Below are 24,674 nucleotides of genomic sequence, written 5' to 3'. Positions count from 1 at the left end.
ACTTTATGTTGAGTCAGTAAACCTATCTCTCTCCATATTAAGCAAGCATTTGAGTTATTGTGATCAAACCATCTATATTGTGATTTACTTCATCATGTCTTTTACTCTTCCTTGTTTAGTACAAGTTTTATCCGAATGAATATAGCTTTGAAAGTTATCAATGATTATGAGGAGATTATTATGATTGAGTATACAAGTTGTGCCATATAAACTTTAACATAAGAGCGCTGCTCGATAGATAAGTATAACTTGTTAATTGTTCTCTGACCAAGAACGAAGTTTGCCATCACCAACTATGATTTCTTATGCACCTTTATTTGTGATTACCTTCTACTTGTTTCAAGTTGAATTATATGAGGAAGTTGTTTACTAGAATGTCTTGTGTGAATGAATATGATGCTTCTTGTCCGTATTTTATTTATCGACTCTTCACTCCATAAACATGTGGTCCTGTTTACCGAGTTCAGTTTTGCTTGGGGACAAGCGAAGTCTAAGCTTGGGGGAGTTGATACGTCCATTTTGCATCACTATTTTATATCATAATTTGCTGTTATTCATTGATATATTTCATATTTGGAGATGATACTTATGTTATTTCATCTATTTTACATGTTTCATGATTATTGGAGGATCGCGCACCGGAGTCAGGATTCTGCTGGAAAAAGCGCCGTCAGAATGCAATATTTCGGAAGATCAACAATTGACGGAAATTATATGAAAATTCCTATTTTTCCAGAAGACGAAGGGAGCCAGAAGGGGGAGCCGAGGAGGGCCGCCGTGGGCCCACCTCACAGGCCGGCGCGGGCCAAGGCCTGGCTGCGCCGCCTTGTGGGGAGGGGGCCCACAGCCCCCTCTGGCCTCCTCTCCTTCGCGTATTTCTTCGTCCCGAAAACCTAAGCTCCAGGGGGACAGTCGCGAAGAGTCACAGCCGCCTTTGCGAGGCGGAGAACACCAGAGAGAAAAGAGCTCTCCGGCAGGCTGAGATCCGTCGGGGAAATTCCCTCCCGGAGGGGGAAATCGACGCCATCGTCACTGTCATCGAGCTGGACATCATCTCCATCACCATCGTCATCATCTCCATCATCATCACCGCCGTCTCCACCGCTGCACCTCGTCACCGCTGTAACAATTTGGGTTGGATCTTGATTGTTTGATAGGGGAAACTCTCCCGTTATTGATTTCTACTTGTTATTGATGCTATTGAGTGAAACCATTGAACCAAGGTTTATGTTCAGATTGTTATTCATCATCATATCACCTCTGATCTTGTTCCATATGATGTCTCGTGAGTAGTTCGTTTAGTTCTTGAGGACATGGGTGAAGTCTAAATGTTAGTAGTGAAGTATGGTTGAGTAATATTCAATGTTATGATATTTAAGTTGTGGTGTTATTCTTCTAGTGGTGTCATGTGAACGTCGACTACATGATACTTCACCTTTATGGGCCTAGGGGAATACATCTTGTATTCGTTTGCCAATTGCGGGGTTGCCGGAGTGATAGAAACCTGAACCCCCGTTGGTATATCGATGCAGGAGGGATAGCAGGATCTCAGAGTTTAAGGCTGTGGTTAGATTTATCTTAATTACTTTCTTGTAGTTGCGGATGCTTGCAAGGGGTATAATCACAAGTATGTCTTAGTCCTAGGAAGGGCGGTGCATTAGCATAGGTTCACCCACACAACACTTATCAAAACAATGAAGATTAATTAGCTATATGTAGCGAAAGCACTAGACTAAAATCCCGTGTGTCCTCAAGAACGTTTGGTCATTATAAGTAAACAAACCGGCTTGTCCTTTGTGCTAAAAAGGATTGGGCCACTCGCTGCAATTGTTACTCTCGCACTTTACTTACTCGTACTTTATTCAACTGCTACATCAAAACCACCTGAATACTTGTCTGTGAGCATCTACAGTGAATCCTTCATCGAAACTGCTTGTCAACACCTTCTGCTCCTCGTTGGGATCGACATTCTTACTTATCGAAAATACTACGATACACCCCCTATACTTGTGGGTCATCACTGCCTGATTGTGGCACCATCAAGATCTTCTACCGAAGAGACAATAGTAAAAGTGTCTATTGTTATATCTTAGTGTTCATGATAAATGTTTACATCCCATGCTATAATTGTACTAACCGGAAAAATTAATACTTGTGTATTTTGTAAACATAAAAGAGTCCCTAGTAAGCCTCTTGTTAAAATAGCTTGTTGATTAATAGATGATTATGGTTTCCTGATCATGAACATTAGATGTTATTAATAACAAGATCATATCATTAGGTGAATGATGTGATGGACATGCACCCATAGTAAGTGTAGCATATGATCAAGTCATTAATTTTGTAGTGATTCAAGCTTTAAGATACATAGTAACCTAATCCTTCGACCATGAGATCATGTTAATCACCTACATCGGATGGATGCTTTGATGACATCAAACACTACTTCGTAAATGGGTGGTTATAAAGGTGGCATTAATTAAGCGTTCCAAAAGTATAGGTTGAAGCACGTGGATCAATAGTGGGATTTATCCATCCAAATGACTGATAGATATACTCTGGGTCCTCTCGGTGGAATATCATACAACTAGCTTGCAAGCATGTGACTGGCTCACAAGGGATGTCATATCACTGTACGAGTAAAGAGTACTTATTAGTAACAAGGTTGAACTAGGTATAGAGATACCGACGATCATACTTCGGATAAGTAAAATATCGCGAGACAAAGGGAATCAGTATCGTATGTAAATGGTTCTTTCGATCATGAAGTCATCGTTGAATATGTGGGTACTATTATGGATCTCTAGGTCCCGCTATTAGTTATTGATCGAAGAAGAGTCTCGATCATGTCTGCATAGTTCACGAACCGTAGGGTGACACACTTAAGGTTCGATGTTGTTTTAAGTAGATATGGAATATGGAATGGAGTTCAAATATTGTTCGGAGGCTCAGATGAGATCCAGGTCATCACGGAGAGTTCCAGAATGGTCCGGAGAATGAGATTCATATATAGGAAGTCACATTCCAAGTTTGGGAACGGTCCGGTGCATTTATGGAAGGTTGTAGAAGATTCTACAATCATCCAGAATAAATCACTATGGCAGGTAGAGTCCCAAAGGGACTCCACCAGCCCTAGCCAACCCACCAAGTGGGAAGGTGGAAAGGGAGAAATCCCTTTTCCTCTAGGTTTCTAATTTTGGTAAGTTTAGGAGTTGGACTCCAAAGTGGTTTTTGGGGTAACCCTAGGTTTTCCACCTATATATAAAGGAGGAGATGGAGGGCTAAACACACCAATCCAGCCGCACCACCAAGGGGATCCCAGGCCGGAGCCCCAAGTGTCCCCCTCTCCTAAACCCTAGCTACTCCCTTCTCTCTCCCGCACTGCTTACGATGAAGCCCTGTCGAAAATCTCCACCACCACCGTCACCACGTCGTCGTGCTGGCCAGATTACGAGGAGGATCTACTACATCCGCTGCCCGTTGGAATGGGCAGAATGACATCGTCATCGACACCGTACGTGTGATCGAGTGCGGAGGTGATGCCCGATTGTGGCATCATCAAGATCTTCTACGCGCTTTTGAAAGCTGCAAGTGATCGACTGCATCCACCACGAGATTTATCTCGTTAACGCTTAGCGATCTTCGATGATATGTTGATCTTCACCTCGTTGGTACCATCTACTAGATTAGATCTTGGCTTGTTATTAGTTCTTGCAGTAGGAAATTTTTTGTTTTCTATACTACGAATCCCTACAATGTTACTCCTTGAAAAATACAGATGATTCTCCTTACATATACACCTACTTAATACTGATGATTTCTAGCCTTTCCACTAAATAACTGAAAGAATGCTGACACTATGCTCCACTTGGAGTTATAAACATATTTGGTACCACAACTGATATTAGGCGTGCAATTTAGTACCACATCTTGTAAAATGTTAATCCGTGGTACCACGACTTGTATGAGGGGAGCAAATAGGTCCTACCTGTCAGTGTCAAAGTGATTGCGCAAAATTTGAAACGCCACATGTCAGCTCTCTAATGATTTGGTACCTATTTGCTCCCCTCATACAAGTTGTGGTAATGTTTTGCAAGATGTGGTACTAAACTGCACATTCGATACAAGTTGTGGTACCAAAATTCTATATAGCTCCTCCACTTGCATATCCCATAGAGAAAAATTACAGTTGGTGAAATATGTCTTCACATAATTGTCTTCACATAATTGCCAACATTGTTGGTGTGCATACTAGCTTGTTCTATCTCAGTTAATGAGCAAGTCAACTATTATATGGTATGGAAAAAACCATAATTAACTATATGGAACAAGGTATGCACACTCAAAACAAAACAAGGTTTTTTGGGGTCCGGAGTTGCTACTTATAATAAAGCTGTGCTAATGAAGTACGTTCACAAATCAATAAATTTTTACGAATAAAAATCTCACTAGGAATCATTTATGATTATCTATCTCCACATCTATTATCTAGATATGCAAAAAGAGATCTAGGTCGAGCAAATCTACTATAAAATATTTACTCATGGGTGGGAAAAAATCCAACATATCCACGCCACCATTTAACCATAGTCGTCATACAATTCCAATCTTTATCTGGCCATTGTGTTATCTCGATCGTCGCCCAATCACTCCATACAAAGTTTTCGAAAGGACACATATGCTGCCTAGCGGGGGTTGAATAGGCGGTTTAAAACTTTTACGAGATGAGCTTAACAAATGCGGAATAAAACTAGCGTTTACTTTGTCAAGCCCAAAACCTCTATACTATGGTTCACCTATGTGCACCAACAACTTATGTTAAGAAATACAACAAACTATGTGATAGCAAGATATATAACTTCAGGCACGAAGGCTATCACAAAGTAAAGTGCCTAAGTAAAAAATCTCGGGTATAGAGATAACCGAGGCACGTGGAGACGATGATTTATCCCGAAGTTCACACTCTTGCGAGTGCTAGAGAGTTGAGGTGGCTTAGTGTTTCTCGAGCGCCAAGAGAGGTCTCACCTCTTGGGGTGTGGTTGCACGATGCACACCAACGCCACAAATGCCTCACCCTAAGATGCGGTAGCACACCACACACCGAATGCCACAAAGTCCTAGGTCATGGTTCCACTAAGGGATTTTCTTCGAGATGAAAACCGGTCATTACACAAAGGTTGGGGCACACTTCCATAACTTAATTGGACGCACCCAAGAAATTGCCACAAAGGCTCAAAGCCGTCTAGGGTTCCAAGAACCCAAGAGTAACAAGCTCCTTACTTTAACTTCCACGAATCTTCGTGGAAAGCTCAAACCGATGCACCAAATGCAATGGCAAGTCCTTCACTCTCAAATTCCACCAAAGCTACAAAGACTATTAGAGAAATAAGGGAGGAAGAACAAAGTAGAACAACACCAAATTCTCCAAGAGGTATGTTTTCCCTTTGTTTTATATTTTTCGATTATAGTAGGAATCAAATAATTTGAATACCATAGAATTTACGTACATATTTAGATGAGTTCGTTGTGGACCTCTTCATCAAGTAAGTCAGTGGAGTTTTTTTTTCGAGGATTCATCATCCTCAGACGATTTAGACTCGGATGATTTTATCAACGACGATGAGGCCGAGGACATAATCTTGATGGTCGCCATGAAGAACCTTGAGGATGATGACTCGAACTAGATAAAGCACAGAGGGTTCGCTGTCGGCCATCTGTGCATCCCTCGGAACCACACACTCGGCAACGAAACGCTCACGAAAGACTACTTTGTCGAGGTACCCACCTAACTTCCTCAAATGTTTCATATACATTGTCGAATGAGAAGGGATCTCTTCGTGCGCATAGTGGAAGTATGCAAAGAAGAATTGGTGTTGTTTCTCTCGATGTAAGATATATGCCGCAATGAGGGTGATCACATATGATATTCATGTAGATTACAACAACGAGTATCTTTGCATTTGAGAAGATAATGTGCAAGTGTGTGAGGATGTTTGCAAAGACATTGATATGGGTTTTCGGAGTTGGGTACCTCTGAGCTACCAATGAGGACACGAACATGCTGATGGCAATGCATGAATTAAGGGGTTATCCGAGTATGCTTGGGAGCATCGATTGCATGCATTGGAGTTGGAAGAACTGCCCGACAACATGGCACGGGCAATTCCCTGGTCATCATCGTGATCCCACAATCTTTCTTGAGGTTGTGGCCTTACGAGAGTTGAGGATTTTGGCATTGCTTCTTTGGGTTGCCTAGATCACTCAATAACATCAACCTTTTACAGAGATCTCGTCTATTTGCTAGGCTTGCTAGTGAAGTTGTCTCGGCTTACAACTACACAGTCAGTGGCCATGACTATACCATATGGTATTCTCTAGCAGACGGCATATATCCTTCATGGTAATTTTTTGTGAATACCATCCCAACTCCTACAAGTGAAAGTAAGCCCACTCTTCCCTATGTCAAGAAGCAGCTCGAAAAAATATAGAGAGAGCTTTTCGTGTGTTGCAAGCTCGGTTTGCAACTATTCAAGGAGCTCCTCGTTAATAGGGTAAGAGACCCCTCAACAATATCATGACTGCTTGTGTGATTCTGAATAACATGATCATCGAAGCTGAGAAGTATGTGACCTTCCCTTTAAGTTTGACAATGCTGGTTTCTGTGTGAAACCTAGAAGAAACCTGGATCGAATCCAAGCATTTCTTGAGACATACGGACCAATTAAAGATATCGAGGCACACACCGAACTTCGTGACGATCTCATTGAGCATTAGTGGCAGCTATATGGGAAGTAGTCTCTCATTTTATTCATCTGATTTCCCATTTATTCGTGTGTAATTTAAACTATTCTTTGCATATTTCATTTGCACCATTATTGTAATTTTGATCATTAATTGTTGTATCGTGAGATCTTGAAACAATAATAAATATAATTTATGTTGATTTTGATGTTACATTGATATTATTTTGTCTAAAGTCATAAATATAAATAAACATGAAATTTTGTTTTGTGGTATCGCGCAAACTTCGAGAAGACACACCATACAAACTCAAACAGTATATCCAAAATTTATGGATTGAGTTTGTTGGAATTTTTTTACCGCAGTCCACGCATACCACGAAACACAGCTTTTGTGGGTATTTGATTGAGAGAGTTCCATGACATCTAAGGGCATCTCCAAGGAGCGACGTATTTCAGACGTTCAAAAGTGGTCGCGAGCGTCCGTTTGCGTCACCTCGCGGATATATCTTGTCCGCGCGTCTGTTTGCATCTGGGTGTGCTCCCACCGGGGCGACCCATTTTTAGATTTGCAACGTATTTAAAAATATAAAAAGTAGTACATTTAAATGCATAAAAACTATACAATGTAGATCTAGAAGCCTAGACTACTTGCTTTCGGACGGGTCGGCCCCGTCGTTGCGTCGCTCCATCGCCTGCTTCTCCGCCGCCTCCCGTGTGGCTGCTATGGCTCGGTGCGTCGTCGCGTCCTCTTGCAAGCACTACTCCAGCCATCGCGTTTGCGGCGTCGTCCTTGAGTGTCTCGAAGGACTCGACTATTGCTCTCTGCTCCGCCGCCCTCTCCTCCGGGGTAGGCGCATCAGGGTCATCGGAAGACCATGATATGTCGGAGTCGGACTCCTCTGCGGCTGCGGTTGTTCCATCTCAGCGTCGAACGCCGTGTGGGCCGCCCGCTCCTCCTCGGCTTCCTTCTCCGCGTCAGCCAGGTACTTGGCGTCCCTGACCGGGTCGAGGAGGTCGCCCGTGCTGTCGTCGGAGCTCGAGGCCGGGGGAGGTGGAGTGGGAGGTGTAGGTGGAGGTGGAGGTGGAGGCGCGGTAGCCTGGCCACGGCCGACGTTGCTCATGGTGGCTGCGGTGGAGTCTGAGCGGCAGCGGCGCTACGGTGGAGGTTGTGCGGCGGCTAGGGTTTAGTGGGGAGGAGATGAGATGCTACCGCCCCTGTTTATATAGATCGAAGGCAGGGTGAGGGCCGCGGCACGCGTGGCATCGGCATTACTTCGTGCGCAGAGGTAGGCGACGGCCGCGCGCCACGCGAGGCATCGCCATTTACGCGGCCGCAGACTGCCGATGCGACGCCTCGGCGCCAGTACTAGCGGAGAAGACGCATCGACGCTGGGTCACTGCCAGGCGGGCCAGACAAAACGTCCACCAGACGCGAGCGGACACTTTCCGCGTCCGCGCAGCGTCCGCAGAGACGCATCCGAGACGCATATTTGGGCCAGATTTGCGTCTCCGCGGACGACCCGATCACTTTGCGTCGTCCCGCTGGAGGTGGTGTCAGACGCATTTCCGATCACGGTGGACGAAAACGGTCGCTCAATGTCCATTTGAGTAGCGCCGCTGGAGATGGCCTAACAGTTAAAGTTGTTACCCGAAGCATCTATCCATTCTTGCCAATCGCCCAACTTTGTCCTTGATCCTAGTTTCTGACCCTGCCGGGAGAATTACATATTTGACAACCATGTTCCACTGACATGTGATGATCATTTAGCAAATATGCAATACTTAAGAAAACTGTGGCAAATGTGGAATCTTTTTTTCTTTGACGCTGTGGATCCCGTCCTCCAGATGCAGTGGAAACTGCGCAGAGGCCTCTAGAACACTCTGGACACGTGCTTTGGCTATATGAAAGACTGAAAGTGCTGGGACGCATCTTTGTCCGAAATCACAAGGGGCACAAGCATCGCAATCCCCTGCACCCTGCACACACACACACTGTTCTGCTCCCGCACCCTCGCAGCCTACAGTACTACTGCACGGAGACATGGACGACGACTTCGACTACCCGGCGGCCATGGGCGAGGGCGCGATGGGCGGATCCGACGACGAGGACGAAGAGGCCATGAAGAAGCTCTACGCCGACGCGGCGGTTGGCGCCGCCGTCGCCGCGGAGGAGGAGGAGGACGATGCGGGGTATGACACCGCGGCGATGAAGGCCGGGGACGAGAAAGGGATCGGGAAGGAGGGGCTGCGCAAGAAGCTGCTGAAGGAGGGCGAGGGGTCGCAACGTCCCGGCGCCGGCGACGAGGTCGAAGGTCAGTGCGCGTTCCCGGCGGTGTATTTTGGGCATTGACTTTATTCTCTTCTGCGTTCCCGGCGGTGTATTTTGGATAAAATTGGTCGTTGACTTGTCTTCGTCGTGGTCTTCTGGGTGACGCAGTGCACTACACGGGGACGCTGGAGGACGGCACCAAATTCGATTCCAGCCGGGATCGCGACACCCCATTCAAGTTCACCCTGGGGCGAGGTACCAGACTCACACACTCTTCTTTTCTTCTGATACCTGAAGTTCTGAACTAGGGTCAGTTTAACACTTCTTCAACTGCTCGTATCAACTTATCGGAGTGAGGGGATATATTAATCTGATGGTTAAGATTTGAATTTATACTGTTTTTTCTCCGGGTTGATGTAAGGACTTACGATAGATTACAAGTTCACAGGCAGACTGGCAGAAAATCTTGCACTTACAGCTGAATGGGAGAGTCATTAGTCATTAGGAGCAGTTCAGTGTGACTCTACTCCACTGGGGATTGATCCGTTTTGTCGTTTCCCGGTTCTTAGTATCTTGTTAGGTCATCGTGACTGTTGAATCACTCAAACTATGCGAAATCAAATGTGTGTGAGGTCGCCAGGATTTCATCCGTGCGTGAATGGGCGCTGTTCAAATAGAGAGCGCTAGTAGCACATCATGATTTGCATTGCTAAAGTTGTAACTTACGTAATTCTTCAAAAAGTTGTGACTACAGTAAGATTTGAAATTTGGTACTTATTCGCAAAAAATAATTTCTAATAGATGTAGCACTTACTGTAGGTTACAAGTTTACAACAGAAAATGTTGCTTTTAGTGTGACTCTACTCAAGTGGGGATCCATCCGTATTCTGTTTCCTGGTTCTTAGTCTCTAGTTAGGTTCCCTTTACTCTCTCGATCTTGACTGTTGAATCACTGGAACTATGGATTTGAAATCAAATGTGTGTGAGGTTGCCGGGACTTCATCCCTATGGGAATGGGCTGCTGTTCAAACAGAGAGCACTAGTTGCGAATCATGATTTACATTGTTAAAGTTATAACTACAGAATAAATCTTCAAAAAATCATTTCATGGACGGTCTATCAAAATTATGCCACACCACTATTCCTAAAAAACTTGTCTGTAACTGAGTTACATCCACCAGATTTAGATCATACCTACATTGGGAGGGGAGGCCCCTACCTTAGTTTTTCATAAAAAAGCCAAGTGAACTCGGTAACAGAATTGCTCCACAAGAACGAAATTGATATGACAGAATTACGATGGATTTTTATACTGCATTTACCGCCTTCTGTGCACGAGGTCTCAACCCAGCCCAAGCCTTAGCCGTATATGATGTCCCGTATGCCTGCCGCTCCTATTAGCTGAAACAATTTAGGTTTGCTCTTAACTCATTTGAGAATTAACACTATGAACATTCTTAACTTAAATTGCATGTAAATTACTAGGCTTCCAGGGCAAATGTATTCTAAGTGAAATGATGTTGTTAACCTCTAATCACAGGCCAAGTTATAAAGGGATGGGATATGGGCATCAAAACGATGAAGAGGGGCGAGAATGCTGTTTTCACCATCCCACCAGAGCTTGCATATGGTGAGGATGGCTCCCCTCCAGTCATCCCTCAAAATGCGACACTGCAGTTTGATGTTGAGCTTCTCTCATGGGCAAGTGTCAAGGATATTTGCAAAGATGGCAGCATTTTTAAGAAGATACTAGCTGAAGGCGAGAAGTGGGAGAATCCCAAGGACAGCGATGAAGTTTTTGGTACTATACCATGCTCGTTGCAGTTGTCCCCTTAATGCTTTTCCAGTGACTGTCAAGGTTTATTCAGTTACTTGGTGCAGTTAAATATGAGGCGAGGCTGGAGGATGGAAGTGTTGTTACAAAATCTGATGGTATTGAGTTCACCGTAAGAGAAGGTATATTGTTTGCCATTTTTGAACATGCGCATTGTAACTCTAGATTTGAAAGGTCATTTTCTCACGCGAGAATATTTCCTTTTCAGGGCATTTCTGCCCTGCCATATCTAAGGCTGTCAAGACTATGAAGAAAAATGAGAAGGTCCTGCTTACTATCGAACCTGAATGTGAGTTTCTACAGTAATGTAGGTCTAGAACTCTTCTGGTTAATGTGGCAATGAAATCATATATAATATGCGCCATGTGGTGAACAGATGGCTTTGGTGAGGAAGGCAGGCCAGCCTCTGGAGACGGAGCTGCAGTTCCCCCTAATGCTATGTTGCACATTGATCTTCACTTGGTGTCCTGGAAGACAGTCATTGAGATAGGTAACGATAAGAAGATCCAGAAGAAGATCCTCCAGGAGGGTGAAGGCTACAACCGTCCCAATGAATGTGCAAATGTCAAAGGTACATTTTACTGTTCCTCTTACATTGTATGATCTCAGAATGGTACTCCTGTCCGGTTATTTATATGTAAATGATACAATCTTACCCTGCAGTGAAACTTATTGGGAAGTTAGCGGATGGTACTGTGTTTGTGGAGAAAGGCCATAATAGTGAAGAGCCTTTCGAGTTTAAGACTGATGAGGAGCAAGTGATTGAAGGGCTTGACAAAGCAGTGCTTAGCATGAAGAAAGGAGAAGTTGCATTTGTGACTATTGCCCCGGAGCATGCATTTGGATCTGATGAATCAAAGCAAGATCTGGCTGTAGTTCCTCCCAACACAACTGTTTATTATGACGTTGAACTAGTGTCCTTTGAGAAGGTAGAATAATCTTAACATCAGAATCTGTACGGCTGAGTAATTATTTTTTGAAATCCTCCATGTCATTTTGTGCAGGAGAAGGAATCATGGGAGCTGAAGGATAACACTGAGAAGATTGAAGCAGCTTCTAAGAAGAAAGATGAAGGGAATGTGTGGTTTAAGATGGGAAACTATGCCAGGGCTTCTAAGAGATATGGAAAGGTCAAAATTTCAAACCTATTACTCAAAGTAACCTTGTCTCATGCAGATGCCTTGCATTAACTAAATGTTGACACTTAGTATGTTCTGTTCTGAATCAGGCTTTGAATTTCATAGAGTACGACAACTCCTTCAGTGAAGAAGAAAAGCAGTTGTCCAAAGCACTCAAGCTGAGCTGCAAGCTCAATGATGCTGCATGCAAACTGAAACTTAAAGATTACAAGGGAGCAAAAGAACTGTGTACCGAGGTAATTATACGTAGAAACTAAGACATCTAGTCAACTATATATAGTTCTAACAAGAGATAATATCTGGGCTGACTATGAATTATGGTGTTCAGGTCCTGGAAACTGAGAACACAAATGTGAAGGCCTTGTACAGACGGGCACAGGCACACACTCATCTTGTTGATCTTGATTTGGCAGAGCTGGATATCAAAAAAGCACTGGAAATAGATCCCGAGAACAGGTTAACATTTCTACCTCTTATTTTATTTGAAGTCATGATCTACTAATAAACACTGAGTCACAAGTTTACTGGAAGAAATTCTATCCTTAGGGTGTAAAGCTCACTAGTTATTTTGTTGCAAGGCATTTTGACATCACTGGGACCATTTATTTGGTCACCAATGAGACAACCAGGCTTTGCAGTTTCTATGACTAAGTTTGTTCTATCCTCGTGTGCGTTGGGAGAAGTAATATTCCTTGGTTTCCTCAGGGATGTGAAGATGGGCTATAGGAGGCTGAAGGAGAAAGTGAAGGAGTACAACAGAAGGGATGCTAAATTCTACGGGAACATAATTGAAAAGCTGAGCAAGATGGAAGGCGAGGAAGCTGACGTGAGTTTCCTGTTGACCCACCTTGTCTCTACTACATTGGCTGTCGATTTAAAGTTGGTTTGATGTTGTTCGCTGCTTCCAGGGTGGCAGGAGCCAGGGGCCAAGCAAGAAGCGTGGCCTCTGGCCTTTGGCTAGGAGTATCTTCACGACCGATGGCAGCAAGGAGTCCACGTTGCGGCTCGTGCTAAGGCTACTGATCCCAGTGATGGTTTTGGTCTCGCTTTGTGTTGCTTACTACGTGCAGAGTGGAGTTCCTGAAATCGACTGCGTCAACTGTTGATGTGCCGATTCATGTGTCGGGGCTGTGTAGTGTCTGTCATCCATATGCTTTTGTGTTATGTCGTGATGGGTCGACTGCTCATGGTATATATATTTGTTACCTAGTTTTGTTGACTGTCTTGTATGAATGCCCAAGAGCAACCTGGATTTACTAAAAAAAAAGGAGAAATGGATCTCCGTAGTACAGCTAAGGAGTAGAAAATATCCTCGAACTACCAATAAAAATCTGTAGATTCCATAAACCTGACGGTGCCACGCTATCTGATACCGTTTCTAAATAATGTACGTCTTCCAAAACCATCATTTTACATTAGTTTTTTCTTTGGAATCATTCGTTTACTTAGAGGATTGCGCAGAAATGGTAACTGAATCCAGCCTTGAACCACTCCATCAGTTAGGATACAAGCATTGTTCAAAGCTGAATTGTAACCAGGTAGTCCATAGGATGCACAGAATTTATTGAGCGAAAGGATAACAGGAATCAGAATTATATTTCTCACGAGGCAGTGAAAACAAGTTCAACTATACTATTTATATGCTTTGAGCAGTTCGTATAGTTCATCAAATTGTCATCACAGTCAACAACTGAAACCTAGAAAAAAAAGTAAGTAAAGAGAAGTAAAGCTGCCTGGAACCCATACATGAACAACAGATACAGAAGGGCAGTATAAGATTGGTCTATTCGTGTGGCTGGAGACAGCTTGGAAACATGTCTGAGAGAATCTTGATTATTCCTTCCACCTGAAACATCGTCTGCATCGGTATTCTCTTTGATGAAAGCTCCTGCAACCGCTCCTTGAAATCCTCCACGTTCTTCACTTTCAGCTTACTCACGTCCCTGTGAGCAATGATAAAAATCAAGGAAATCGCAGAGTGGATGCCCTGGGCCGTCACTGTTCCACTTGCATGTTCTTCAATGACGATATTCACCAGTTCCACAGAATGATCACATATCCTATCCAACACATCTGGAGATTTTGGCAGACGATCAAGCAGAAGCAGGAACTCATCAGTGACCATGAAGCATTCCAGCAGCATATCAGGCACATCATTTTCTGCAGCTGATGCATTGGCTTCCTCATCTGTACAGACTGCAAGGATTGCAGTGGCAGTCTCCTTCCGTACTAGAACATCCTCAATCTTGAGTAGATCACTGAGCATTTTCATTCCCCCTGTGTCCAATAATCTTTTCCTGAACACATCAAACTCTGACAGTATTGCAACTGTAGAAGCTACCATCGCCAAAAATGAGTCTGAGGTTCCAAGCTTTTCTGCCTTCTTGACGACTTTGATTAGAACAGCTGGTAGCTTATTTTGTCCGGCTAGGATCTCCCGGTTGGGCCTGTGCATGGACAAATTAAGGAATACTGAGATCCTGTCCTCCTCGACATCACGTGCCCATGTAGATTTCCATTTCTTCTTAAGATTTACGAGCACAGGGACCAGGCCTGGCCACTTGTCAAGGCAAGGATGCACTCCCTTGGATGTTTTAGACATTAGATGGATCGAATGCAAGGCCTCTTTCTGCAGTAATGAATGACCTGAGAACTTGTCTAGGATGTCTTGCATTTGTTCCTCTGAAGGTGGTATCAAGGGGGAAGAGAGCGTATCAGCAGTGGTAGAGGGGGGGAGGTCTGAGTGCTCGAGGAACCACGCAGTAATCATGTCACGGAGGAGGTGGTTTGGAACTGCGAGTGAGTGGGGCAGGGAGTGACCAGTAACTGGGCAGGTATTATTCTGTGAAATGAACCACTGCTGGTATGATTGATCAACAGACTGCAATCAAGGAAAGCAAAATATGGTAACTGGGTAAATACAAACCATGAGAGAATTTCAGTAGATAATTAGTGAAGTTAAAAACACTTTAGACAAATAGATTACAGTCCTCTTACAGTAGATGATCATGGCCACTAATGACCAACCTAGCATTCAGGAAGAAATGGACATAGTACCAACTACTTAGAACCTATACACCCACGCAACCATTTGATAGATGTAAGCATCCACCTGGCAGTTTCAGTATAAGTGGTGGGAGATATATTTCTTGGAAATAAAATGGTGAGCGAGAAAATGGTGAAACAAGTACATAGAATAAACAGAAATGAAAGAGAACAAGAAAAAATCCTGTCTTTTGGTCCCAAGTTTCTGCTCTTCAGAAACAATATGTCATAGTGCATCACTAACTACCGATTGCATCCCAGGATACAACCGTGCAAAACTACAGCACAATGGGAGCTTATATGATATTTAACAGCTTACGAATATCGCAATTTGCCAAATAAGTTACAAACTCAAGTACAAATATGAAAATTCGAACTACATCATAGAGCAGGAAGTGCAGATTATATTATTATGATCCAGGAGAACATATATAAGCTGGTACCTTTTTCTTTCAGCACCCAATCAATTCGATTATTTGCTGAGATAGAAACTATAAACATGTCGCAATTCAAGAGGAAATTACATTGATAACCAATCCCATGTAAAAGGTAATATGAGTCTCAACTTAGATTAGTGAAGTCAGAGAACAGAACTTCATGATACTGATAATAATATCGGGAAGTTCAGTCCTGGTTGTGCATAGCTGCTATTGCTACCCGTTGTTAATAGTTCATAACAAATCAACAACAATATTTCAAAGATTCACGATCGGTGAATAGAGCACTTTGCTTGCTTTAGAACCATTTGCGTTTTTGGCAGGACATGAGTTATGCAGAACACAATTGAAACATCCAGTAGAAAATACAGGGTAGTTCATTTGGTGTGCAGGAAGCAACGGCAAGAGCTTGTGACTTACATATCCAGAAGCCAATATGACAGGATCATCCATTGCTCCTCCATGCAGTGCATCAGCCTAACAACACAGCATAATTGTGAAATTAGTACATTGGTAAGGAGGCTGAGATGGGCCAAAAAAGTTGACTCCATGGAAGTGTCATACCATCCTAAATAACGGAGTAGCTCACTGAAAAAAAAGATGATGAAGTGGCAGAGACGGCTCAATCAATTTGATAGAATGCTACTGTTACACATGAATACACAATGCTATTGGACTTGAACAGAAAATAAACTTTTATCCAAATTCTAATAGTTCTTAAACGAAGAGAAGGACATGTTGTTCAGTTTGATTTCCAAATGTTCACCATGTAGCATTGCGTTGTGTAAAGGCAAACTGTATGGCAACAGCCAACAAGAACTACACAGCGAGATGTTCTTGCACAAAAATAAAAGAAAAAGGCTAACAGACAATTCATCATCGGAGCAACAGCAAGAAAGAGGCACGGAAACGAGGGGGACCAGAAGAAGTCATGAAACTGAATCAGAAATCCCAAGAACCAGAGACCGTGGCACTTACATTATCAGGAGCCCATTTGGTGGCGAAATCGCGCGGGAGTTTCGGGGGCTCCACTTTCTTGTAAGAGAGGTCCATGAGGCCGGTCATCGCCTGCTCCATCTCGGCGAACGCTGCCTCCCCTTGGGCGTCGCCCGCGGCAGCATCCTCTTGGATCTTCGCCAATGCACTTCGCATCGCAGCGGCGAACTCAGACCGCGTGCGGGTTGCAGGCTGCTGCTCCGACCTGGCTTCATCATCGATTCCAGTTGCTGGCGCCGCCACGGGCACCGAGCCTGACGTGCCGGCGATTCCAGATGCCGTGTTCTGCTCTCGCAGCGTTCTTGCTGCTGACCTCGGCGAGGAGGGAGCGGGGTTCTTGCCGACGCCTAGAACCTTCTTGGCAGCCTTCCGCGCTCCTCGCAAGAATCGTGATGGCTGGCCGGAGGAGGAGCTTTCTTGCGCGCCGGCGCGAAGGCTGGCCCCGGTCCTCTCTTCTATTTCCTTCTCGACATGGCGAAGCAGGTCCTCTTGCAAGGTCTGGTCCCCCTCGCTCGTCGTCGTGGTCGTGGAGGCGAGGGAGCCCGAACTCGCTCCAGGAGGCGCGCTTGTCCTGCCTCGGTTCCTCCTTCCCCACGTCCACATGATTGCTTCTTGGTTTCTTGACGTGGGAGGAGTTCTTGGGTTGCTGCTGCTGCTGCTGCCTGCCGTTGGCGTTGGGTTCCTTCGTGTTCTGACTTTGGGAGGGACTATGTGAACTGAAGGTGAGATACGGTATTGGAGGACAGAGGTTGTGGCCTTTTATAGCCGTGAGGACGTCTTATGGGTTTGGGCCGCTTGGGTGTGCAAACGGCTAGCCTTCTGTTGTCTCAGGTGGGAATTGCAGGTCGGTAATCATCTCTTGACGGACTTGCCTGTCTGATGAACACTGACCTGTGTGGAGCATTCTGTCGTGCTGGGCATCGTCTTCCAACTCGGAGTCGGTGATGGACGGGCCTTTGCGTTAATTCCTCGAGTGTGCTTCGCTGCATTCATCCTCTGCTTGGCATTTGATCGAACAAGGCCAGCGCTCAGTACCGTGCTTCCCTTGCCCGGCATTTCGTCGAGCATCTGCGCCTCGCCACACCGGTCGGGAAGCAGAAAGCGACGAGCCGGCGACTCGGCCAGCCATCTTGTTGCACGGGTACTTGAACTGCACCTGAGGGTTGGCCCGGGCCGGGCCAGCACGGTGCGGGCTTGTCGTGCCCGCAGCTTCCAGTACCGGCGACAGGGTCGGCACGCGGAACGCTTGTGCAAGGAAGAGGGGGTGGCCGGTTCGCCTCTGTTGCCGTGGCCATGGTCTTCGAGGAGGTGTCCGCCATGTGCATCGCCATTCGCCACCCGCACAGTGGCTTACCGCTCTCGCGCTCGCCCGCGTGGATGTAGATCCGCCGCAAATCGATGCGGCGTCGGTCGGCCCGTCTCTGACTCGCTATCTGGCTGGGAACTACAGGGAGGACATGGGGACATGGAGGAAATCAGGAAGGGGCGGTGGAGGAGAAGCGCCATGGGCCGGATGGCAAGATGCGGCGGAGGAAGCAGAGGGTGGGACTGGGAAGATGCAGCATTGCAGAGGCGAGCACGGGAGCACGGTGGGGTTCGAGCGTGACACATGAGTAGATTACACGGGCATATGGAATGGTTTTACATAGACCAACGTTACATGTTTCTGAATTTCCTTGTGGGACTTGTGAAAATGTGGGACTGTACTCCTAACTTGTTTTGAAAAAATAAACTATCTTAAAGTTGTTTATACAGAACTATATTAATATTTTTTTCGATCAAAATTCTTCTGGCAAGAAGATAGTGAAAAGAAAAATACCGGCTTACTAAATAGAGTGTCGTTTGCCGCCCGACAGATCAAGGTGGATTAGATATTCATGATCTTGAGCTTAAGAAGAGGGTTCTCCTATGTAAATAGTTGTATAAGCTTCTTACCGAAGATGGGGTCTAGCAAACTATTTTTAAGAGAAAGTATGTTGGCTCTAGTGCGCTATCGCAAGTGTTCTGAAAACCTAGGGATTCGTATTTTTAGTTGGACTTATGGTGATAATTTTTTTTCTTCCCATATGGTTATTTCTCTATTAGGGATTAATCTGAGATAAGGTTCTGGAAGAATATATGGTTAGGTAATACCACTCTCTGGAAACAATATCATGCTTTATACAGATATGACACATTAGCTACGGTGGTGAAATCTTTCCCACCTAACGTGATGTTCATACGAAATCTTATTGAACCACGGCTAGCATATTGGCGTGATTTGCTTCCGCACCTAGCATCTGCTATTTGACACTGGGATCTCATGAGTTTGTGTGGAATCTTACATAAGATAAAATATTCTATGTGGACTCCATGTATAAAGCTTTGATTCTTCCTACTAGATCGGCTTTAAATAATAGGTTGATCTGCAAAATGAAGATACAATTGAAGACTAAAGTCTTTACTTGGTATCTTCATAGAGGGTCATTCTCACCAAGGATAACCTTGTAAAACGTAATTAGCAGGGAGGTAAGACATGTGTTTTTTGTTAACAAGATGGTACAATAAAATACCTATTTTCCAACTGCCAATTTTCGCTAAGCGACGAGGAGAAACACTACACCAAGGCTCGGCAGGTGCTGCGGAGGCTACAGGTCGGCCAGTTCGTCTCCTACTTCGCCAAATGTGTCTACAAGTGCCTCTTCTGCACTAGGGGAATCGGCGGCACCGACTTCAACTGCCTCCTCGCGCATGCCGAGGACATCGGAAGGACCTTCCCCAAGATCAGCGCGACGGTGAATGTCTACTCCTTCCGTGCCAAGCACAAGGCGCTAGGCATTCACCTCCGCAACTTTCAGCGGGTGGAGATCGCCGCCGGGCGCATGCCTCCGATCAAGCGCAAGGTGCCCAAGATCAAGGGACAGGGGAGCAAGAACTGGAGGAGGAGCCATATGGAGTAGGCGGAGTCCATGACGTGTGCTGCTGCAAAGCAGCTTTTTATTTTGTTGTTGTTAATATGTTGGTGTTGTGAAGAACCTAAGAACTTTATTTTGGCTGTTGTATGCAGCTTATTATCTACCTATTATCTATCCATATTCTACTATACTTGATTGTTTAGATGTTTTTAGAGTGGACTGCATTCAAACTAAAAAGGTGAACCTACACACTAAAACCTAGACTAGATACAAACTAAAGTAGATGAATTAAAGAAAAAACCAAAATATCTTATATACATGCATGGAGGGGGTACATATGAACTAATATTGGCGAGGTCATTAATATGGACTAGAGGGAGTACTAGATTTGCTGCCATATTGGGAAAAAAATGAGGGCCAAAAGGCACAAATAATTGAAGAAAAACATAAATGGAAGCTTCTCTAGATTTGATAATAATTTGGTGAAAAAAGACAGAGAGAAAGAGGGGAAAAGGTGCTCTTAAAAAGGGATGCCAATTTGGGCCGAGAGAGACAGAACCCAGCTCCTGCTCACATACAATCAAACGCGGTCTCGTCCTGTCCAATGCGGTCCCTTTCTACCAGCCCCACGCGACGTGGCCCCACACGTTAGCACGGAACGGTCAACTAAACGGGATCATACCGTCCGATCTTCTTCTGCGGGTTTCAGATAAGGGCTTGGGGAAAACTGAGGAAAAACTAAGGAGCTGGGGAAAACTGAGTACAACTAAGAAACTGAGGGCACGAAAATAGAAAACCCTTCTAACAAATATAGGAGAGCTCCCCAATATTAGTGCATTATCTAGGATTTTGCATATAAATATTAAATGAATAAAACTAGGATCACCACCCTACCTATATCTACTAAAAATGCTAAGAAAATTTAAATAGACAAATTACATCCATAAGATGCAAGGAAAACACATGGGGGTCAAAGCACGACAAATTCATGGCAATAAATAATGCAATTAAACACAAGAGCCAATGTAAATATGATCAATAAATATCTACATCATAATAGATTGCCAATTGTCCTAGGACAAGATGACGCAGCCCCGCTCAAGGATGGCACTACATCATGGCCAACTTATCCCCCAAGTACACTGAGGACTCGAGCCCGAGTCAAAACTACACATGACAAGGTGAACTCACTCCTCTCTATGCTTCACCTAGACACATCCCCGAATGGAATGCTACCTCATGCCAACGCTACATGTGTCATTAGGTACATGGTTCATCAAGGATACGAGGAGGAGGAAGCTCCATTGCTCATGAGAGAAGAAGAGAAGATCAAGGGAGAAGAAGAGAAGAAGAAGATGGGGTGGAGGAAGACCAGCCGGTCAGACCGGCCACCATGGTCGGTCATACCGGCCCTCAACCTAAAGCGCCACAGTCGGCCAGCCAGAGACCAGGAACTCCAGCCGGTATGACCGGCCAAGCCGGCCGGTATGACCGGGCCAGCCAGGCCGGTCATACCGGGTCAGGCTGGCAGCGCGCGCAGCGACTCCAGGAGCCCGAGCCGGTCATACCGGGCCCCATGGCCGGTTTGACCGGGTGGACCCCGACCAGAACTCATCTAAGCCATCTTGGCCGTCTATTTTGTCATCTATGGTTAAGCTTTATGTGTAATGCCCCTTTTACCCCTTGGACGAATCTAGACCTATATGTATCTCATACCCACCTCAATTAGGGTTTAGACAAGATTTGAGGATTATTACTTGAGCTTTGTCTCCCTAGAACTAAAGTTCTTTGTATCCAAGGTACTCTTGAGGATTTCCTACTCTTCATGGATGATTCAAGGCTTCCCCCTCTTTCATCCAAGTTCTAGTTTGGATCTCCATCACCAATCTCTCACTTCATGGATTCTACCCAAGGGTCTCTCCAAGAAGTGATTCTATTGTCTTGGTCTAACCTACCAAGGGAGTAAAGTTGGTTTGTGTTGGGTTGTGTGCGATTTGATTTGAGTTTTGTATGTGTTCTTCCCCTTTCCCACCTTTCCCATCCACACACTTGGTCAAATTCGTGAGATCTGGGCACTCCCTAGACCTTAGGCCTCATCAAATGGTATCAAGAGCTCTTGGTTGCCACGATTTTGACCCCCACCACTCCCAATTTCACCCCTAGAAGAAATTCGAAAATCCCCAAAAATAGCCCTAATTTTCCTTTTGTTGGATCTGCAATTTGGTTGAGTTTTGACTGGTTTTGATCCATTGATTTCGTGTCTCTAGTGTTGATCTACTATTCCCCCACTTTCTAGAATCAAATTTTTCGTTTTCATCGATTTTGGGTCAAATGCCCTCAAGAACAGCTCAAGAACAGCTCAAAATCGAGCCCGACCGGTCATACCGGCCCCAGGACCCGGTCATATCAGCCCACCCGGTCATACCGGCCCCAGGACCCGGTACAATCGGCCAGCACAGGCAAAAGTGCCCGAAAAGTGTTTTGGCCCAAAAACTTTCCCTCTAACTTGTGTTTCTTGTTCCGGTTTGAGTGCCTTTGTTCTAACATTAACCCACAGCCACGAAGCATGTGAATACAACCTCGGCACCCCGAATGAGCAAACGTACACTTGCCACCACCACCATATTGCAAGTTGCGTGATCATCACCGCCTACGCCCCATCTAGGTATAACTTGCACCACCATTGTATCCCTCTTCCTTTTGCGACCTATCCTACCGAGCATTGCTTGTCAAGTGTTGGGAGACATTGCACGTGGCCCCGTTGTGAGGTGTGTGTGTAGTGTGGAGTCAAGCTTATAAGCAAAACTCGTGTGGCAAAATAGCAAAAGAGAGGCTAACGCTAACATAGTGCGAGAAACAGCCCGGAAAATACAAAAAGGGAGAAAAGGAGTGTCAAGTGCCACCAAATACAAAAGAGAAAAAGCTTTTAAGCAAAAGAGATAAAAGAGAAGAGAGGTCACGTGTAAATATTGGTGTCTCTCCTTTTGCAACCAAAGCTTTGCCTCTCCTTGTGTTAGTGTGACACCGAGTACCACCTTACTAATGGGTTCTTATATTTATTCCGCTCGTTCCTTGGTCGCACTAACCCCATTCATCTCGTGTGTGAGTTCCACATCATGCCGTGTTTGTAGTGATCATCGCTTTGACATTTGATCTTTGGATTTCACCCACTCTTGACAATAACACTTGATTTAGGATTACATCATTTGGCTTTCCAGCACCTTCACCTACCACCATATTTGCTAGCTTTTGCGTGTGTTTTTGTGTGTTTAACCCCAACATAAATTGAATTATCTCTTGGTTTAGTTAGTTGACCCAATTCTATCACTTCAAGGTGAGACTTGACGGTAGTTTCTTCCACTAACATCCACCACATAGCTTTTGTCGTGCTAACATGGATAGTGAAGAAGAGGAGCCTACGGAGGACTACATGGAGCACTTCGAGGAGGATACCTCCGCAAGCACCGCGGATGTGGAAGAGCATGTGGAGCTCGACACCAACTATGGCTCCGCAAGCACCGCGGACGTGGAAGAGCATGTGGAGCTCGACACCAACTATGGCTCTGCAAGCATCGCGGACATGACCGACATTGAGGAGCTCTACATCGACAATTGCTCACAAAGCATGGACAACATGGTGGATCAACACCACGAGTACGACATCGACACCATGGTGGAGCCTCACCTCGACTCCACCATGAACAACACCGGTGCTCCCAAGTACCCCCACTTGGCCAATGGAGCTACATATGAAGATAGAGGATCTTCAAGATGGCGCCACCACAAGAGTGCTTATGCAGATGATCATCTACATCGAGCTCGTCATATGGATCATCAAGAGCGTCCCCAACACGATCGTCATCGACACTCCTCTCCAAGCTCAACAAGGCACCAAAAACAACATGCCAAGGCATGTGAGCCATCTCCTAGGCATGCCGAGGATCGTCATCAACACACACCATATCATGATAGTCGTCGACAACTACCACCTCATGGACTCCATCGACATACGTCCCCACATGATGTTCGCCGACACAAGCCACCTCATGATCACCATCGACCAACATCCTCCAAGGATCTTCGAAGACACCCATCAAGACATGGTGATGAGGCACGAAGACGAGAGCCTCGACATGAAGGCGACAAACACCATCATAGGGTGTCTACCACTCCAAGGGTGGAGAGGGAACATCAAGAGGACCTTCCTAGTACGGCAGCTCCCACTTCTTGTGCCACCACCTCAATGCCCCTACATCGTCATATGCCTATGGACTCTGATGCTACAAGTGCAAGCAACAAGGCCACCATCCACGGGAATGCCCCAATATCCTATGTGATGTGTGCAAGGCCAAGGGTCACATGTCGTGGCAATGCACAACGCCAAGCGCCGAGATGATCCACTTCGACGAGCTACAAGCCCAAGCCACCAAGAAGCCACCGCATGAGGACGACTTGGGAGGCGATGGAGTTGAGAAGGGTGAGCATGGGATTCTCCCTTCACCAATGGAGGCGCATGGAGATGAGAAAATTGAGCCTACTCCTATATGCTTGATTGATGAGTTGGTACCAATCCCATGTGAGCATGAGAGCCACTTAGCCCACTTGAGTGCTAGTGATAGTGAGTTGAGCGACTTCCACCCCATATGTGAGATTGAGTGCTTCCAATTGGAGGAGATGAGTGACACACCAAGTGAGTTGCGAGAGGTAGTTGATAGGTCCATGGAGGCCATCGCATTTTCTAACACCTTAACCTCTCCCTCTTTTGTGTTTCCTCATGTTGCACTAGGTTCCATGGTTGTTGAAGCGCCGATGATGGACAAGAATATGTACATGGTGCAAGAAGATCACATCACACCATGCTTAGATGACGATGACGATGTTAACCATGTGGAGCATACAACTACCACAATACCTACATCAAATGAGTCGAACTACCAAGGTAACACTAAAGGTATTGATGAGACCATGATCCCCCTCGTGGACATAAAAATTGATGAATTGTTTCCTCTTGCTTGCAATATGAGGACAACTTGCTCTTTCACATGTGTCGTTGACAATGATGAGATTAGCTTTCGCATGCTTTGCCATAAATGTTTGAACTATTCCATGATCCTTGCATCCAAGATTGTGAACACTTGCTCTTTCTTATGCGTGGTATGCAAGAATGCTTATTTCATTGTTAATGAGAGGGCCCCCATAGCCTTCTCAATTTTGGAAAATTCAAAGTTACCGCATGCCAAAAATGCACCATCATGCCATATGCACACTCACCATGCATTTTACAACATCTTTATTGACACTAATGGTGATGTGCACA

At 45.2% G+C, this 24,674-nt stretch overlaps 2 protein-coding genes across 3 annotated transcripts; one reads left to right on the top strand and one right to left on the bottom strand.

Moving 5' to 3' along the window:
- The first annotated feature begins 8,670 nt into the window (after positions 1-8,670).
- Positions 8,671-13,198, top strand: LOC127326480 (70 kDa peptidyl-prolyl isomerase). 2 transcript variants are annotated; one of them, XM_071822715.1, is made up of 12 exons: positions 8,671-9,055; positions 9,181-9,267; positions 10,553-10,813; positions 10,894-10,968; positions 11,055-11,135; positions 11,223-11,417; positions 11,510-11,718; positions 11,851-11,976; positions 12,075-12,221; positions 12,314-12,441; positions 12,691-12,811; positions 12,894-13,198. In XM_071822715.1, the coding sequence occupies exons 1-12, from the start codon at positions 8,785-8,787 to the stop codon at positions 13,089-13,091; spliced, it is 1,899 nt and encodes a 632-aa protein (XP_071678816.1). In that variant the 5' UTR covers positions 8,671-8,784; the 3' UTR covers positions 13,092-13,198. The 2 variants fall into 2 exon arrangements, with proteins under 2 accessions (XP_071678816.1, XP_051209294.1); XM_051353334.2 differs by having other exon boundaries at positions 8,674-9,055; positions 11,510-11,775.
- Positions 13,199-13,545: 347 nt separating this feature from the next.
- On the bottom strand, positions 13,546-18,091 carry LOC127326481 (U-box domain-containing protein 73-like). The gene is made up of 3 exons (XM_051353335.2): positions 16,446-18,091; positions 15,888-15,944; positions 13,546-14,866 (listed from the first exon to the last, which is right to left on the bottom strand). Exons 1-3 carry the CDS (start codon positions 17,064-17,066, stop codon positions 13,769-13,771), a joined length of 1,776 nt encoding a protein of 591 aa, XP_051209295.1. The 5' UTR covers positions 17,067-18,091; the 3' UTR covers positions 13,546-13,768.
- Between the last annotated feature and the right edge of the window lie 6,583 nt (positions 18,092-24,674).

Source organism: Lolium perenne, chromosome 6 (genome assembly GCF_019359855.2).
Source record: "Lolium perenne isolate Kyuss_39 chromosome 6, Kyuss_2.0, whole genome shotgun sequence".
NCBI classification, from domain to species: domain Eukaryota; kingdom Viridiplantae; phylum Streptophyta; class Magnoliopsida; order Poales; family Poaceae; genus Lolium; species Lolium perenne.
The sequence above is the reverse complement of the archived record's forward strand: the minus strand, read 5'-3'. Positions and strand labels throughout refer to the sequence as shown.

Bases quoted from the DNA above. Each gene is read 5' to 3' on its own strand.
- LOC127326480 (XM_051353334.2), top strand. From the start codon at position 8,785: ATGGACGACGACTTCGACTACCCGGCGGCCATGGGCGAGGGCGCGATG. The intron at 10,969-11,054 runs GTATATTGTTTG...TTTCCTTTTCAG, and splicing joins TGAGTTCACCGTAAGAGAAG to GGCATTTCTGCCCTGCCATA. The intron at 11,136-11,222 runs GTGAGTTTCTAC...TGTGGTGAACAG, and splicing joins GCTTACTATCGAACCTGAAT to ATGGCTTTGGTGAGGAAGGC.
- LOC127326481 (XM_051353335.2), bottom strand. From the start codon at position 17,066: ATGTGGACGTGGGGAAGGAGGAACCGAGGCAGGACAAGCGCGCCTCCT. The intron at 15,945-16,445 runs GTAAGTGCCACG...CTGTGTTGTTAG, and splicing joins CCAAATGGGCTCCTGATAAT to GCTGATGCACTGCATGGAGG. The intron at 14,867-15,887 runs GTAAGTCACAAG...CCTTGATTGCAG, and splicing joins TCATATTGGCTTCTGGATAT to TCTGTTGATCAATCATACCA.